The 18,223-nt window shown below is 45.2% G+C and overlaps 1 protein-coding gene across 1 annotated transcript in view; it reads left to right on the forward strand.

The window, feature by feature from the left end:
• The first annotated feature begins 233 nt into the window (after positions 1–233).
• LOC117509053 overlaps positions 234–18,223 on the forward strand; it is a 41,683-nt gene continuing 23,693 nt past the window's right edge. The window contains exon 1 of the mRNA XM_034168863.1: positions 234–722. Coding sequence (XP_034024754.1) covers positions 698–722 — 25 coding nt within the window. The 5' untranslated portion in view covers positions 234–697. The remainder of the gene's footprint in view (positions 723–18,223) is intronic.

An 18,223-nucleotide genomic window follows, 5' to 3' on the forward strand; every position in this document is an offset into this window, starting at 1 on the left:
ACAACACATGAAAGTCTTCCTTCTTCATTTTATTCCTTTTCAAACTGTAGCAATATTCAAAATATTTGTTTCCTGCAGCATTGCAGTAGTATTTACAACTTATGAATCTTTTAATATTGCAGTAGTATTTGCAGTATTTTGTTTCCTGCAGTATTCCAGTAGTACTTGCAGTATTTTATTTCCTGTACTATTTCAGTAATATTTGCAGGGTTTGTTTCCTGCAGTATTTCTGTAATAATTGCAGGATTTTCTTTCCTGTGGTATTGCAGTAGCATTTGCAGTGTTTGATTCCTGTAGTATCGCAGTAGTATTTGCAGTATTTGATTTCTGCATTATTGCAGTAGTATTTGCAGGAGTTTGTTTCCTGTAGTATTTCAGTAATATTTGCAGTGTTTGCTTCCTGCAATATTTCAGTAGTATTTGCAGTATTTTGTTTCCTGCAGTATTGCAGTAGTATTTGCAGTATATGTACTCTGAGTGTCACAGTCACATTTGATTTTTTTCAGTCAAAGGGAAAATTGAGGAAATGAAAAAGTTGAGAAAGAAACAGAAGCACAAGTTTGTCTTTTCTTCCAAACATGATGAAGACACTGTTCCTGATCTCTGTCTTTTTTTATCGTTGTGAAAAATGCGGAAATGACGAAGCTGAGAAAGAAACAACAGCAGAAGTTTTCTTTCAACCTCTCGTCTGAACACTATGAAGACACTGTTCCTGATCTCAGGTCAGTTTGTGGTATTTTGTCGCTCCTTTTTTGCTGAGACATCATAACGACAGCTTGCAGCTCGTGAATCAAAGCTTCAGTCTGTGAAGCTTGTTCACAATGTTGTTTACATTTTCTCTTCTTTGTGAACCTGCTGCATTTTGTTCTTAAAGTTTTTATGTCGGCAGCTCAACCTGCATGATGACCTTTCTGATTCCAAACAAAGGTCAAAGGTCAGCACAGAGCATTTATGCTTTGTTTTAAAGTATTTATTTATTTGAAGCTTTAGAAAGTGACAGCGACGTTAAACCTACAAACATTTTGCAGAAGTGACCAAAAGACAGTTAATTATTCACTAACTGTTGCTTCAACTCCAGACAGGAAGATGAGTTGGAATCACACCCACAACCTTCTTGTTGTGATGTGGTGACGTGAACCACTGCTGCACCCACAACATGTGAAGCATGACACACTGGAAGGTTTTGGTTCACTGTTGACACATTGTTCTGGTTCAGATCCAGAAGCTTTGTTTGCTTTGAGCCATTTGAGTCCATTAGCAGATCATAGTTCTCAGTGGTTCTCCTTGTGGTTCTCTTTGGTTCCTCTTCTTGTTAAACATCTTTGGAACTCCGTCAGGTGTCTAAAGTGGAGTAACTTGATGAGCTTGTTTTGATGATGTCACAGAGGTGTGATGATGTCATAATGGGCTGTAGTAACTTGATGTTCAATGGTCATTTTAAAATGCTTTATTTCCTTAGTCTGTTTGTTTGAACGTCACAAACAATAAAAGAAAACATTTAAATACAGAGTTGATCCACAGGAGGCAAAAGCTTTGCCTCTTTAAGTTCCCAATCACAGCCACCAGGTGGCACTGCTGCACAGACTGCACTGTGATGTCAAGCGGTGCGGTCAAAGGTTAATGTGTTGGCTCGGGTGTGTGATGTTGAAGACATTTGATGAGAGCTGGCTGGTTCTGGGTGTCACAGGGAAGTGATGGGGCAGGAAGTGAAATGAGTGCCGAAGTATCTAACGGGAGAGATGAAGATGACTGGAACCTAAAAAAACAACGACAGCAAAAGGACACCTGTAATGTCGAGGACACGAGAGTGAGTGCAGTGTGAGTATTACACTGAGCCACGATGAGGAATTCAAAGGGACGAGCGCAGTGTGAGTATGACACTGAGCCGCAACGAGGAATTCAAAGGGACGAGCGCAGTGTGAGTATGACACTGAGCCGCGACGAGGAATTCAAAGGGACGAGCGCAGTGTGAGTATTACACTGAGTTGCGATGAGGAATTCAAAGGGACAAACGTGGTGTGAGTATTACACTGAGCCGCGACTAGGAATTCAAAGGGACGAGCGCAGTGTGAGTATTACACTGAATTGCGATGAGGAATTCAAAGGGACAAACGTGGTGTGAGTATTACACTGAGCCACGACTAGGAATTCAAAGGGACAAGCGTGGTGTGAGCATTACACTGAGCCGCGACGAGGAATTCAAAACAGTAAGCACGGTGTGAGTTATACACTGAGCTGCGACGAGCGTGGTGTGAGTATTACACTGAGCCATGACAAAGAATTCAACTCCATGACTGGTGTGTGAGTATTACACTGAGCCACAACGAAGAATTCAAAGGGATGAGAACGGTGTGAGTATTACACTGAGTTGCGACGAAGAGTTCATAAGGACGAGCGTAGTGTGAGTATTACACTGAGCCACCACGAGGAATTCAAAGGGACAAGCGCGGTGAGTATTACACTGAGCCGCAATGAGGAATTCAAAGCAATGAGCGCGATATGAGTTATACACTGAGCTGCGACAAGCGTGGTGTGAGTATTAGACTGAGCCGTGATGAGAAATTCAAAGGGACGAGCGCGGTGTGAGTATTAGACTGAACCACGACGAGGAATTCAAAGGGACAAGTGTGGTGTGACTATTACACTGAGCTGTGAAGAGGAATTCAAAGGGACAAGCGCGGTATGAGCATTACACTGAGCCGCGATGAGGAATTCAAAGGGACGAGCGTGGTGTGAGTATTAGACTGAGCCACGGCGAGGAATTCAAAGGGACGAGCGCGGTGTGATTATTACACTGAGTTGCGATGAGGAATTCAAAGGGACAAACGTGGTGTGAGTATTACACTGAGCCGCGACTAGGAATTCAAAGGGACGAGCGCGGTGTGAGTATTACACTGAGCCACAACTAGGAATTCAAAACAGTGAGCACGGTCTGAGTTATACACTGAACTGCGATGAGTGTGGTGTGAGTATTACACTGAGCCACGACATGGAATTAAACACCATGACTGTTGTGTGAGTATTACACTGAGCCGCGATGAAGAGTTCAAAGCGATGAGCACGGTGTGAGTATTACACTGAGCCACCACAAGGAATTCAAAGGGACAAGCACGGTGTGAGTATTACACTGAGCCGCGATGAGGAATTCAAAGCGATGAGCGTGGCATGAGTATTACAGTGAGCCGCCACAAGGAATTCAAAGGGACAAGCGCAGTGTGAGTATGCCACTGAGCCGCGACGAGGAATTCAAAGGGATGAGCGCAGTGTGAGTATTACACTGAGTTGCGATGAGGAATTCAAAGGGACAAACGTGGTGTGAGTATTACACTGAGCCACGACTAGGGACGAGCATGGTGTGAGTATTACACTGAACCGCGATGAGAAATTCAAAGGGACGAGCGCGGTGTATTACACTGAGCCACCACGAGGAATTCAAAGGGATGAGCGCGGTGTGAGTATTATACTGAGCCGCCACTAGAAATTCAAAGGGACAAGCGTGTGTGAGCATTACACTGAGCCGCGACGAGGAATTCAAAACAGTGAGCACGGTGTGAGTTATACACTGAGCTGTGACGAGCGTGGTGTGAGTATTACACTGAGCCATGACAAAGAATTCAACTCCATGACTGGTGTGTGAGTATTACACTGAGCCGCCACAAGGAATTCAAATGGATGGGCGTAGTATGAGCATTACACTGAGCCGCGACGAGGAATTCAAAGGGATGAGTATGATGTGAGTATAACGCTGAACCGCGACGATAAATTCAAAGGGACGAGTGTGATGTGAGCATTACACTGAGCCGCGAGGAGGAATTCAAAGGGACAACTACGGTGTTTAAACTGAGCCACAAAAATAATTTAAATTGATGATCGCGATGTGAGTATTACACTGAGCCGCGACTAGGAATTCAAAGGGACGAGCGCGGTGTGAGTATTACACTGAGCCACAACTAGGAATTCAAAGGGACGAGAGCGGTGTGAGTATTACACTGAGCCACAACTAGGAATTCAAAGGGACGAGCGCGGTGTGAGTATTACACTGAGCCACAACTAGGAATTCAAAGGGACAAGTGTGGTGTGAGTATTACACTGAGCTGTGAAGAGGAATTCAAAGGGACAAGCACGGTGTGAGCATTACACTTAGCCGCGACGAGGAATTCAAACCAATGAGTGCCGGGTGAGTATTACAGTGAGCTACGATGAGGAATTCAAAGCGATGAGAATGGTGTGAGTATTACACTGAGCCACAACTAGGAATTCAAAGGGACAAGTGTGGTGTGAGTATTACACTGAGCTGTGAAGAGGAATTCAAAGGGACAAGCACGGTGTGAGCATTACACTTAGCCGCGACGAGGAATTCAAACCAATGAGTGCCGGGTGAGTATTACAGTGAGCTACGATGAGGAATTCAAAGCGATGAGAATGGTGTGAGTATTACACTGAGCCACCACAAGGAATTCAAAGGGACAAGCACGGTGTGAGTATTACACTGAGCCGCGATGAGGAATTCAAAGCGATGAGCGTGGCATGAGTATTACAGTGAGCCGCCACAAGGAATTCAAAGGGACAAGCACGGTGTGAGTATTACACTGAGCCGCGATGAGGAATTCAAAGCGATGAGCGTGGCATGAGTATTACAGTGAGCCGCCACAAGGAATTCAAAGGGACAAGCACGGTGTGAGTATTACACTGAGCCGCGATGAGGAATTCAAAGCGATGAGCGTGGTGTGAGTATTACACTGAGCCACGATGAGGAATTCAATCAATCAATCAATCAATCAATCAATTTTATTTATATAGCGCCAAATCACAACAAACAGTTGCCCCAAGGCGCTTGGGGCAACTGATAAGTGATGAGCACGGTATGAGTATTACACTGAGCCGCGAGGAGGAATTCAAAGGGACAACTACAGTGTTTAAACTGAGCCGCAAAAAGAATTTAAATTGATGATCGCGATGTGAGTATTACAGTGAGCCGCCACAAGGAATTCAAAGGGACAAGCATGGTGTGAGTATTACACTGAGCCACGATGAGGAATTCAATCAATCAATCAATCAATCAATCAATTTTATTTATATAGCGCCAAATCACAACAAACAGTTGCCCCAAGGCGCTTGGGGCAACTGATAAGTGATGAGCACGGTATGAGTATTACACTGAGCCGCGAGGAGGAATTCAAAGGGACAACTACGGTGTTTAAACTGAGCCGCAAAAAGAATTTAAATTGATGATCGCGATGTGAGTATTACACTGAGCCGCGACTAGGAATTCAAAGGGACGAGCACGGTGTGAGTATTACACTGAGCCACAACTAGGAATTCAAAGGGACGAGAGCGGTGTGAGTATTACACTGAGCCACAACTAGGAATTCAAAGGGACGAGCGCGGTGTGAGTATTACACTGAGCCACAACTAGGAATTCAAAGGGACAAGTGTGGTGTGAGTATTACACTGAGCTGTGAAGAGGAATTCAAAGGGACAAGCACGGTGTGAGCATTACACTTAGCCGCGACGAGGAATTCAAACCAATGAGTGCCGGGTGAGTATTACAGTGAGCTACGATGAGGAATTCAAAGCGATGAGAATGGTGTGAGTATTACACTGTGCCATGACAAGCACGATGTGAGTATTACACTGAGCTGTGACGAGGAATTCAAACTGGAGCGCAGTGTGAGTATTAGGCTGAGCCGCGACAAGGAATTCAAAGGGACAAGTGTGGTGTGAGTATTACACTGACCCGCGACGAAGAGTTCAAAAGGACGAGTGTGGTGTGAGTATTACACTGAGCCACGATGAGGAATTCAATCAATCAATCAATCAATCAATTTTATTTATATAGCGCCAAATCACAACAAACAGTTGCCCCAAGGCGCTTGGGGCAACTGATAAGTGATGAGCACGGTATGAGTATTACACTGAGCCGCGAGGAGGAATGCAAAGGGACAACTACAGTGTTTAAACTGAGCCGCAAAAAGAATTTAAATTGATGATCGCGATGTGAGTATTACACTGAGCCACGACTAGGAATTCAAAGGGACGAGCACGGTGTGAGTATTACACTGAGCCACAACTAGGAATTCAAAGGGACGAGAGCGGTGTGAGTATTACACTGAGCCACAACTAGGAATTCAAAGGGACGAGCGCGGTGTGAGTATTACACTGAGCCACAACTAGGAATTCAAAGGGACAAGTGTGGTGTGAGTATTACACTGAGCTGTGAAGAGGAATTCAAAGGGACAACTACAGTGTTTAAACTGAGCCGCAAAAAGAATTTAAATTGATGATCGCGATGTGAGTATTACACTGAGCCGCGACTAGGAATTCAAAGGGACGAGCACGGTGTGAGTATTACACTGAGCCACAACTAGGAATTCAAAGGGACGAGAGCGGTGTGAGTATTACACTGAGCCACAACTAGGAATTCAAAGGGACGAGCGCGGTGTGAGTATTACACTGAGCCACAACTAGGAATTCAAAGGGACAAGTGTGGTGTGAGTATTACACTGAGCTGTGAAGAGGAATTCAAAGGGACAAGCACGGTGTGAGCATTACACTTAGCCGCGACGAGGAATTCAAACCAATGAGTGCCGGGTGAGTATTACAGTGAGCTACGATGAGGAATTCAAAGCGATGAGAATGGTGTGAGTATTACACTGTGCCATGACAAGCACGATGTGAGTATTACACTGAGCTGTGACGAGGAATTCAAACTGGAGCGCAGTGTGAGTATTAGGCTGAGCCGCGACAAGGAAGTCAAAGGGACAAGTGTGGTGTGAGTATTACACTGACCCGCGACGAAGAGTTCAAAAGGACGAGTGTGGTGTGAGTATTACACTGAGCCACCAGGAGGAATTCAAAGGGACGAGCGCAGTGTGAGTATTACACTGAGCCACAACTAGGAATTCAAAGGGACAAGTGTGGTGTGAGTATTACACTGAGCTGTGAAGAGGAATTCAAACCAATGAGTGCCGGGTGAGTATTACAGTGAGCTACGATGAGGAATTCAAAGCGATGAGAATGGTGTGAGTATTACACTGAGCCACAACTAGGAATTCAAAGGGACAAGTGTGGTGTGAGTATTACACTGAGCTGTGAAGAGGAATTCAAAGGGACAAGCACGGTGTGAGCATTACACTTAGCCGCGACGAGGAATTCAAACCAATGAGTGCCGGGTGAGTATTACAGTGAGCTACGATGAGGAATTCAAAGCGATGAGAATGGTGTGAGTATTACACTGAGCCACCACAAGGAATTCAAAGGGACAAGCACGGTGTGAGTATTACACTGAGCCGCGATGAGGAATTCAAAGCGATGAGCGTGGCATGAGTATTACAGTGAGCCGCCACAAGGAATTCAAAGGGACAAGCACGGTGTGAGTATTACACTGAGCCGCGATGAGGAATTCAAAGCGATGAGCGTGGCATGAGTATTACAGTGAGCCGCCACAAGGAATTCAAAGGGACAAGCACGGTGTGAGTATTACACTGAGCCGCGATGAGGAATTCAAAGCGATGAGCGTGGTGTGAGTATTACACTGAGCCACGATGAGGAATTCAATCAATCAATCAATCAATCAATCAATTTTATTTATATAGCGCCAAATCACAACAAACAGTTGCCCCAAGGCGCTTGGGGCAACTGATAAGTGATGAGCACGGTATGAGTATTACACTGAGCCGCGAGGAGGAATTCAAAGGGACAACTACAGTGTTTAAACTGAGCCGCAAAAAGAATTTAAATTGATGATCGCGATGTGAGTATTACAGTGAGCCGCCACAAGGAATTCAAAGGGACAAGCATGGTGTGAGTATTACACTGAGCCACGATGAGGAATTCAATCAATCAATCAATCAATCAATCAATCAATTTTATTTATATAGCGCCAAATCACAACAAACAGTTGCCCCAAGGCGCTTGGGGCAACTGATAAGTGATGAGCACGGTATGAGTATTACACTGAGCCGCGAGGAGGAATTCAAAGGGACAACTACGGTGTTTAAACTGAGCCGCAAAAAGAATTTAAATTGATGATCGCGATGTGAGTATTACACTGAGCCGCGACTAGGAATTCAAAGGGACGAGCACGGTGTGAGTATTACACTGAGCCACAACTAGGAATTCAAAGGGACGAGAGCGGTGTGAGTATTACACTGAGCCACAACTAGGAATTCAAAGGGACGAGCGCGGTGTGAGTATTACACTGAGCCACAACTAGGAATTCAAAGGGACAAGTGTGGTGTGAGTATTACACTGAGCTGTGAAGAGGAATTCAAAGGGACAAGCACGGTGTGAGCATTACACTTAGCCGCGACGAGGAATTCAAACCAATGAGTGCCGGGTGAGTATTACAGTGAGCTACGATGAGGAATTCAAAGCGATGAGAATGGTGTGAGTATTACACTGTGCCATGACAAGCACGATGTGAGTATTACACTGAGCTGTGACGAGGAATTCAAACTGGAGCGCAGTGTGAGTATTAGGCTGAGCCGCGACAAGGAATTCAAAGGGACAAGTGTGGTGTGAGTATTACACTGACCCGCGACGAAGAGTTCAAAAGGACGAGTGTGGTGTGAGTATTACACTGAGCCACGATGAGGAATTCAATCAATCAATCAATCAATCAATTTTATTTATATAGCGCCAAATCACAACAAACAGTTGCCCCAAGGCGCTTGGGGCAACTGATAAGTGATGAGCACGGTATGAGTATTACACTGAGCCGCGAGGAGGAATTCAAAGGGACAACTACAGTGTTTAAACTGAGCCGCAAAAAGAATTTAAATTGATGATCGCGATGTGAGTATTACACTGAGCCACGACTAGGAATTCAAAGGGACGAGCACGGTGTGAGTATTACACTGAGCCACAACTAGGAATTCAAAGGGACGAGAGCGGTGTGAGTATTACACTGAGCCACAACTAGGAATTCAAAGGGACGAGCGCGGTGTGAGTATTACACTGAGCCACAACTAGGAATTCAAAGGGACAAGTGTGGTGTGAGTATTACACTGAGCTGTGAAGAGGAATTCAAAGGGACAACTACAGTGTTTAAACTGAGCCGCAAAAAGAATTTAAATTGATGATCGCGATGTGAGTATTACACTGAGCCGCGACTAGGAATTCAAAGGGACGAGCACGGTGTGAGTATTACACTGAGCCACAACTAGGAATTCAAAGGGACGAGAGCGGTGTGAGTATTACACTGAGCCACAACTAGGAATTCAAAGGGACGAGCGCGGTGTGAGTATTACACTGAGCCACAACTAGGAATTCAAAGGGACAAGTGTGGTGTGAGTATTACACTGAGCTGTGAAGAGGAATTCAAAGGGACAAGCACGGTGTGAGCATTACACTTAGCCGCGACGAGGAATTCAAACCAATGAGTGCCGGGTGAGTATTACAGTGAGCTACGATGAGGAATTCAAAGCGATGAGAATGGTGTGAGTATTACACTGTGCCATGACAAGCACGATGTGAGTATTACACTGAGCTGTGACGAGGAATTCAAACTGGAGCGCAGTGAGAGTATTAGGCTGAGCCGCGACAAGGAAGTCAAAGGGACAAGTGTGGTGTGAGTATTACACTGACCCGCGACGAAGAGTTCAAAAGGACGAGTGTGGTGTGAGTATTACACTGAGCCACCAGGAGGAATTCAAAGGGACGAGCGCAGTGTGAGTATTACACTGAGCCACAACTAGGAATTCAAAGGGACAAGTGTGGTGTGAGTATTACACTGAGCTGTGAAGAGGAATTCAAACCAATGAGTGCCGGGTGAGTATTACAGTGAGCTACGATGAGGAATTCAAAGCGATGAGAATGGTGTGAGTATTACACTGAGCCACAACTAGGAATTCAAAGGGACAAGTGTGGTGTGAGTATTACACTGAGCTGTGAAGAGGAATTCAAAGGGACAAGCACGGTGTGAGCATTACACTTAGCCGCGACGAGGAATTCAAACCAATGAGTGCCGGGTGAGTATTACAGTGAGCTACGATGAGGAATTCAAAGCGATGAGAATGGTGTGAGTATTACACTGAGCCACCACAAGGAATTCAAAGGGACAAGCACGGTGTGAGTATTACACTGAGCCGCGATGAGGAATTCAAAGCGATGAGCGTGGCATGAGTATTACAGTGAGCCGCCACAAGGAATTCAAAGGGACAAGCACGGTGTGAGTATTACACTGAGCCGCGATGAGGAATTCAAAGCGATGAGCGTGGCATGAGTATTACAGTGAGCCGCCACAAGGAATTCAAAGGGACAAGCACGGTGTGAGTATTACACTGAGCCGCGATGAGGAATTCAAAGCGATGAGCGTGGTGTGAGTATTACACTGAGCCACGATGAGGAATTCAATCAATCAATCAATCAATCAATCAATTTTATTTATATAGCGCCAAATCACAACAAACAGTTGCCCCAAGGCGCTTGGGGCAACTGATAAGTGATGAGCACGGTATGAGTATTACACTGAGCCGCGAGGAGGAATTCAAAGGGACAACTACAGTGTTTAAACTGAGCCGCAAAAAGAATTTAAATTGATGATCGCGATGTGAGTATTACAGTGAGCCGCCACAAGGAATTCAAAGGGACAAGCATGGTGTGAGTATTACACTGAGCCACGATGAGGAATTCAATCAATCAATCAATCAATCAATCAATTTTATTTATATAGCGCCAAATCACAACAAACAGTTGCCCCAAGGCGCTTGGGGCAACTGATAAGTGATGAGCACGGTATGAGTATTACACTGAGCCGCGAGGAGGAATTCAAAGGGACAACTACGGTGTTTAAACTGAGCCGCAAAAAGAATTTAAATTGATGATCGCGATGTGAGTATTACACTGAGCCGCGACTAGGAATTCAAAGGGACGAGCACGGTGTGAGTATTACACTGAGCCACAACTAGGAATTCAAAGGGACGAGAGCGGTGTGAGTATTACACTGAGCCACAACTAGGAATTCAAAGGGACGAGCGCGGTGTGAGTATTACACTGAGCCACAACTAGGAATTCAAAGGGACAAGTGTGGTGTGAGTATTACACTGAGCTGTGAAGAGGAATTCAAAGGGACAAGCACGGTGTGAGCATTACACTTAGCCGCGACGAGGAATTCAAACCAATGAGTGCCGGGTGAGTATTACAGTGAGCTACGATGAGGAATTCAAAGCGATGAGAATGGTGTGAGTATTACACTGTGCCATGACAAGCACGATGTGAGTATTACACTGAGCTGTGACGAGGAATTCAAACTGGAGCGCAGTGTGAGTATTAGGCTGAGCCGCGACAAGGAATTCAAAGGGACAAGTGTGGTGTGAGTATTACACTGACCCGCGACGAAGAGTTCAAAAGGACGAGTGTGGTGTGAGTATTACACTGAGCCACGATGAGGAATTCAATCAATCAATCAATCAATCAATTTTATTTATATAGCGCCAAATCACAACAAACAGTTGCCCCAAGGCGCTTGGGGCAACTGATAAGTGATGAGCACGGTATGAGTATTACACTGAGCCGCGAGGAGGAATTCAAAGGGACAACTACAGTGTTTAAACTGAGCCGCAAAAAGAATTTAAATTGATGATCGCGATGTGAGTATTACACTGAGCCACGACTAGGAATTCAAAGGGACGAGCACGGTGTGAGTATTACACTGAGCCACAACTAGGAATTCAAAGGGACGAGAGCGGTGTGAGTATTACACTGAGCCACAACTAGGAATTCAAAGGGACGAGCGCGGTGTGAGTATTACACTGAGCCACAACTAGGAATTCAAAGGGACAAGTGTGGTGTGAGTATTACACTGAGCTGTGAAGAGGAATTCAAAGGGACAACTACAGTGTTTAAACTGAGCCGCAAAAAGAATTTAAATTGATGATCGCGATGTGAGTATTACACTGAGCCGCGACTAGGAATTCAAAGGGACGAGCACGGTGTGAGTATTACACTGAGCCACAACTAGGAATTCAAAGGGACGAGAGCGGTGTGAGTATTACACTGAGCCACAACTAGGAATTCAAAGGGACGAGCGCGGTGTGAGTATTACACTGAGCCACAACTAGGAATTCAAAGGGACAAGTGTGGTGTGAGTATTACACTGAGCTGTGAAGAGGAATTCAAAGGGACAAGCACGGTGTGAGCATTACACTTAGCCGCGACGAGGAATTCAAACCAATGAGTGCCGGGTGAGTATTACAGTGAGCTACGATGAGGAATTCAAAGCGATGAGAATGGTGTGAGTATTACACTGTGCCATGACAAGCACGATGTGAGTATTACACTGAGCTGTGACGAGGAATTCAAACTGGAGCGCAGTGTGAGTATTAGGCTGAGCCGCGACAAGGAAGTCAAAGGGACAAGTGTGGTGTGAGTATTACACTGACCCGCGACGAAGAGTTCAAAAGGACGAGTGTGGTGTGAGTATTACACTGAGCCACCAGGAGGAATTCAAAGGGACGAGCGCAGTGTGAGTATTACACTGAGCCACAACTAGGAATTCAAAGGGACAAGTGTGGTGTGAGTATTACACTGAGCTGTGAAGAGGAATTCAAACCAATGAGTGCCGGGTGAGTATTACAGTGAGCTACGATGAGGAATTCAAAGCGATGAGAATGGTGTGAGTATTACACTGAGCCACAACTAGGAATTCAAAGGGACAAGTGTGGTGTGAGTATTACACTGAGCTGTGAAGAGGAATTCAAAGGGACAAGCACGGTGTGAGCATTACACTTAGCCGCGACGAGGAATTCAAACCAATGAGTGCCGGGTGAGTATTACAGTGAGCTACGATGAGGAATTCAAAGCGATGAGAATGGTGTGAGTATTACACTGAGCCACCACAAGGAATTCAAAGGGACAAGCACGGTGTGAGTATTACACTGAGCCGCGATGAGGAATTCAAAGCGATGAGCGTGGCATGAGTATTACAGTGAGCCGCCACAAGGAATTCAAAGGGACAAGCACGGTGTGAGTATTACACTGAGCCGCGATGAGGAATTCAAAGCGATGAGCGTGGCATGAGTATTACAGTGAGCCGCCACAAGGAATTCAAAGGGACAAGCACGGTGTGAGTATTACACTGAGCCGCGATGAGGAATTCAAAGCGATGAGCGTGGTGTGAGTATTACACTGAGCCACGATGAGGAATTCAATCAATCAATCAATCAATCAATCAATCAATTTTATTTATATAGCGCCAAATCACAACAAACAGTTGCCCCAAGGCGCTTGGGGCAACTGATAAGTGATGAGCACGGTATGAGTATTACACTGAGCCGCGAGGAGGAATTCAAAGGGACAACTACAGTGTTTAAACTGAGCCGCAAAAAGAATTTAAATTGATGATCGCGATGTGAGTATTACAGTGAGCCGCCACAAGGAATTCAAAGGGACAAGCATGGTGTGAGTATTACACTGAGCCACGATGAGGAATTCAATCAATCAATCAATCAATCAATCAATTTTATTTATATAGCGCCAAATCACAACAAACAGTTGCCCCAAGGCGCTTGGGGCAACTGATAAGTGATGAGCACGGTATGAGTATTACACTGAGCCGCGAGGAGGAATTCAAAGGGACAACTACGGTGTTTAAACTGAGCCGCAAAAAGAATTTAAATTGATGATCGCGATGTGAGTATTACACTGAGCCGCGACTAGGAATTCAAAGGGACGAGCACGGTGTGAGTATTACACTGAGCCACAACTAGGAATTCAAAGGGACGAGAGCGGTGTGAGTATTACACTGAGCCACAACTAGGAATTCAAAGGGACGAGCGCGGTGTGAGTATTACACTGAGCCACAACTAGGAATTCAAAGGGACAAGTGTGGTGTGAGTATTACACTGAGCTGTGAAGAGGAATTCAAAGGGACAAGCACGGTGTGAGCATTACACTTAGCCGCGACGAGGAATTCAAACCAATGAGTGCCGGGTGAGTATTACAGTGAGCTACGATGAGGAATTCAAAGCGATGAGAATGGTGTGAGTATTACACTGTGCCATGACAAGCACGGTGTGAGTATTACACTGAGCTGTGACGAGGAATTCAAACTGGAGCGCAGTGTGAGTATTAGGCTGAGCCGCGACAAGGAATTCAAAGGGACAAGTGTGGTGTGAGTATTACACTGACCCGCGACGAAGAGTTCAAAAGGACGAGTGTGGTGTGAGTATTACACTGAGCCACGATGAGGAATTCAATCAATCAATCAATCAATCAATTTTATTTATATAGCGCCAAATCACAACAAACAGTTGCCCCAAGGCGCTTGGGGCAACTGATAAGTGATGAGCACGGTATGAGTATTACACTGAGCCGCGAGGAGGAATTCAAAGGGACAACTACAGTGTTTAAACTGAGCCGCAAAAAGAATTTAAATTGATGATCGCGATGTGAGTATTACACTGAGCCACGACTAGGAATTCAAAGGGACGAGCACGGTGTGAGTATTACACTGAGCCACAACTAGGAATTCAAAGGGACGAGAGCGGTGTGAGTATTACACTGAGCCACAACTAGGAATTCAAAGGGACGAGCGCGGTGTGAGTATTACACTGAGCCACAACTAGGAATTCAAAGGGACAAGTGTGGTGTGAGTATTACACTGAGCTGTGAAGAGGAATTCAAAGGGACAACTACAGTGTTTAAACTGAGCCGCAAAAAGAATTTAAATTGATGATCGCGATGTGAGTATTACACTGAGCCGCGACTAGGAATTCAAAGGGACAAGCATGGTGTGAGTATTACACTGAGCCACGATGAGGAATTCAATCAATCAATCAATCAATCAATCAATTTTATTTATATAGCGCCAAATCACAACAAACAGTTGCCCCAAGGCGCTTGGGGCAACTGATAAGTGATGAGCACGGTATGAGTATTACACTGAGCTGCGAGGAGGAATTCAAAGGGACAACTACAGTGTTTAAACTGAGCCGCAAAAAGAATTTAAATTGATGATCGCGATGTGAGTATTACACTGAGCCGCGACTAGGAATTCAAAGGGACGAGCACGGTGTGAGTATTACACTGAGCCACAACTAGGAATTCAAAGGGACGAGAGCGGTGTGAGTATTACACTGAGCCACAACTAGGAATTCAAAGGGACGAGCGCGGTGTGAGTATTACACTGAGCCACAACTAGGAATTCAAAGGGACAAGTGTGGTGTGAGTATTACACTGAGCTGTGAAGAGGAATTCAAAGGGACAAGCACGGTGTGAGCATTACACTTAGCCGCGACGAGGAATTCAAACCAATGAGTGCCGGGTGAGTATTACAGTGAGCTACGATGAGGAATTCAAAGCGATGAGAATGGTGTGAGTATTACACTGTGCCATGACAAGCACGATGTGAGTATTACACTGAGCTGTGACGAGGAATTCAAACTGGAGCGCAGTGTGAGTATTAGGCTGAGCCGCGACAAGGAATTCAAAGGGACAAGTGTGGTGTGAGTATTACACTGACCCGCGACGAAGAGTTCAAAAGGACGAGTGTGGTGTGAGTATTACACTGAGCCACGATGAGGAATTCAATCAATCAATCAATCAATCAATTTTATTTATATAGCGCCAAATCACAACAAACAGTTGCCCCAAGGCGCTTGGGGCAACTGATAAGTGATGAGCACGGTATGAGTATTACACTGAGCCGCGAGGAGGAATTCAAAGGGACAACTACAGTGTTTAAACTGAGCCGCAAAAAGAATTTAAATTGATGATCGCGATGTGAGTATTACACTGAGCCACGACTAGGAATTCAAAGGGACGAGCACGGTGTGAGTATTACACTGAGCCACAACTAGGAATTCAAAGGGACGAGAGCGGTGTGAGTATTACACTGAGCCACAACTAGGAATTCAAAGGGACGAGCGCGGTGTGAGTATTACACTGAGCCACAACTAGGAATTCAAAGGGACAAGTGTGGTGTGAGTATTACACTGAGCTGTGAAGAGGAATTCAAAGGGACAACTACAGTGTTTAAACTGAGCCGCAAAAGAATTTAAATTGATGATCGCGATGTGAGTATTACACTGAGCCGCGACTAGGAATTCAAAGGGACGAGCACGGTGTGAGTATTACACTGAGCCACAACTAGGAATTCAAAGGGACGAGAGCGGTGTGAGTATTACACTGAGCCACAACTAGGAATTCAAAGGGACGAGCGCGGTGTGAGTATTACACTGAGCCACAACTAGGAATTCAAAGGGACAAGTGTGGTGTGAGTATTACACTGAGCTGTGAAGAGGAATTCAAAGGGACAAGCACGGTGTGAGCATTACACTTAGCCGCGACGAGGAATTCAAACCAATGAGTGCCGGGTGAGTATTACAGTGAGCTACGATGAGGAATTCAAAGCGATGAGAATGGTGTGAGTATTACACTGTGCCATGACAAGCACGATGTGAGTATTACACTGAGCTGTGACGAGGAATTCAAACTGGAGCGCAGTGTGAGTATTAGGCTGAGCCGCGACAAGGAAGTCAAAGGGACAAGTGTGGTGTGAGTATTACACTGACCCGCGACGAAGAGTTCAAAAGGACGAGTGTGGTGTGAGTATTACACTGAGCCACCAGGAGGAATTCAAAGGGACGAGCGCAGTGTGAGTATTACACTGAGCCGCAATGAGGAATTCAAAACAGTGAGCACAGTCTGAGTTATACACTGAGCTGCAATGAGCGTGGTGTGAGTATTACACTGAGCTACAACAAGGAATTCAATGCCATGACTGTTGTGTGAGTATTACACTGAGCCACAACGAAGAATTCAAAGGGATGAGAACGGTGTGAGTATTACACTGAGTCGCGACGAAGAGTTCAAAAGGACGAGCGTAGTGTGAGTATTACACTGAGCCACCACGAGGAATTCAAAGGGACAAGCGCGGTGAGTATTACACTGAGCCGCAATGAGGAATTCAAAGCAATGAGCGCGATATGAGTTATACACTGAGCTGCGACAAGCGTGGTATGAGTATTAGACTGAGCCGTGATGAGAAATTCAAAGGGACAAGCGCGGTGTGAGCATTACACTGAGCCGTGATGAGGAATTCAAAGGGACGAGCGCGGTGTGAGTATTAGACTGAGCCACGGCGAGGAATTCAAAGGGATGAGCACGGTATGAGTATTACACTGAGCCGTGAAGAGGAATTTAAATCAATGACTGTGATGCAAGTATTACACTGAGCCACAACGAGGAATTCATAGCGATGAGCACAGTGTCAGTGTTACAGTGAGCAGCAATGACGAATTCAAACCGATGAGCGCTGTGTGAGTCTTACAGTGAGCCACGACGAGGAATTCAAAGAGATGAGCATGGTGTGAGTTTTACACTGTGCCACAACAAGCACGATGTGAGTATTACACTGAGCCGTGACGAGGAATTCAAAGCAATGAGCGTGATATGAGTTATACACTGAGCTGCGACAAGCGTGGTGTGAGTATTACACAAATCAGCCACGAGGAATTCAAAACAGTGAGCAAGGTCTGAGTTATACACTGAGCTGGGATGAGCGTAGTGTGAGTATTACACTGAGCCACGACAAGGAATTAAACGCCATGACTGTTGTATGAGTATTACACCGAGCCGTGACGAAGAGTTCAAATCAATGAGCACAGTGTCAGTGTTACACTGAGCCGCAATGACGAATTCAAACCGATGAGTTGTAGTCTTACACACCTCTCTGCAGCTTCTCTCCCCCTGCCATCCCCTTATTACCCCATCCCCGTAGAGACGGTGCCTGCTCCCAGACCACCAATAACCAGCAAAAATCTATTTAAGCATAAAAAATATATATATATATATATATATATATATAGCACCTTCAACTGTACCACAGACTAAAACAGTTAAATGTGGTTTATTAAACATTAGGTCTCTCTCTTCTAAGTCACAGTTATTAAATGATATAATAATTGATCAACATATTGATTTATTCTGCCTCACAGAAACCTGGTTACAGCAGGATGAATATGTTAGTTTAAATGAGTCAACACCCCCGAGTCACACTAACTGTCAGAATGCTCGTAGCACGGGCCGAGGCGGAGGATTAGCAGCAATCTTCCACTCCAGCTTATTAATTAATCAAAAACCCAGACAGAGCTTTAATTCATTTGAAAGCTTGACTCAGTCTTGTCCATCCAAATTGGAAGTCCCAAAAACCAGTTTTATTTGTTATTATCTATCATCCACCTGGTCGTTACTGTGAGTTTCTCTGTGAATTTTCAGACCT

The sequence above is a fragment of the Thalassophryne amazonica genome, chromosome 4 (assembly GCF_902500255.1).
Source record: "Thalassophryne amazonica chromosome 4, fThaAma1.1, whole genome shotgun sequence".
NCBI lineage: Eukaryota > Metazoa > Chordata > Actinopteri > Batrachoidiformes > Batrachoididae > Thalassophryne > Thalassophryne amazonica.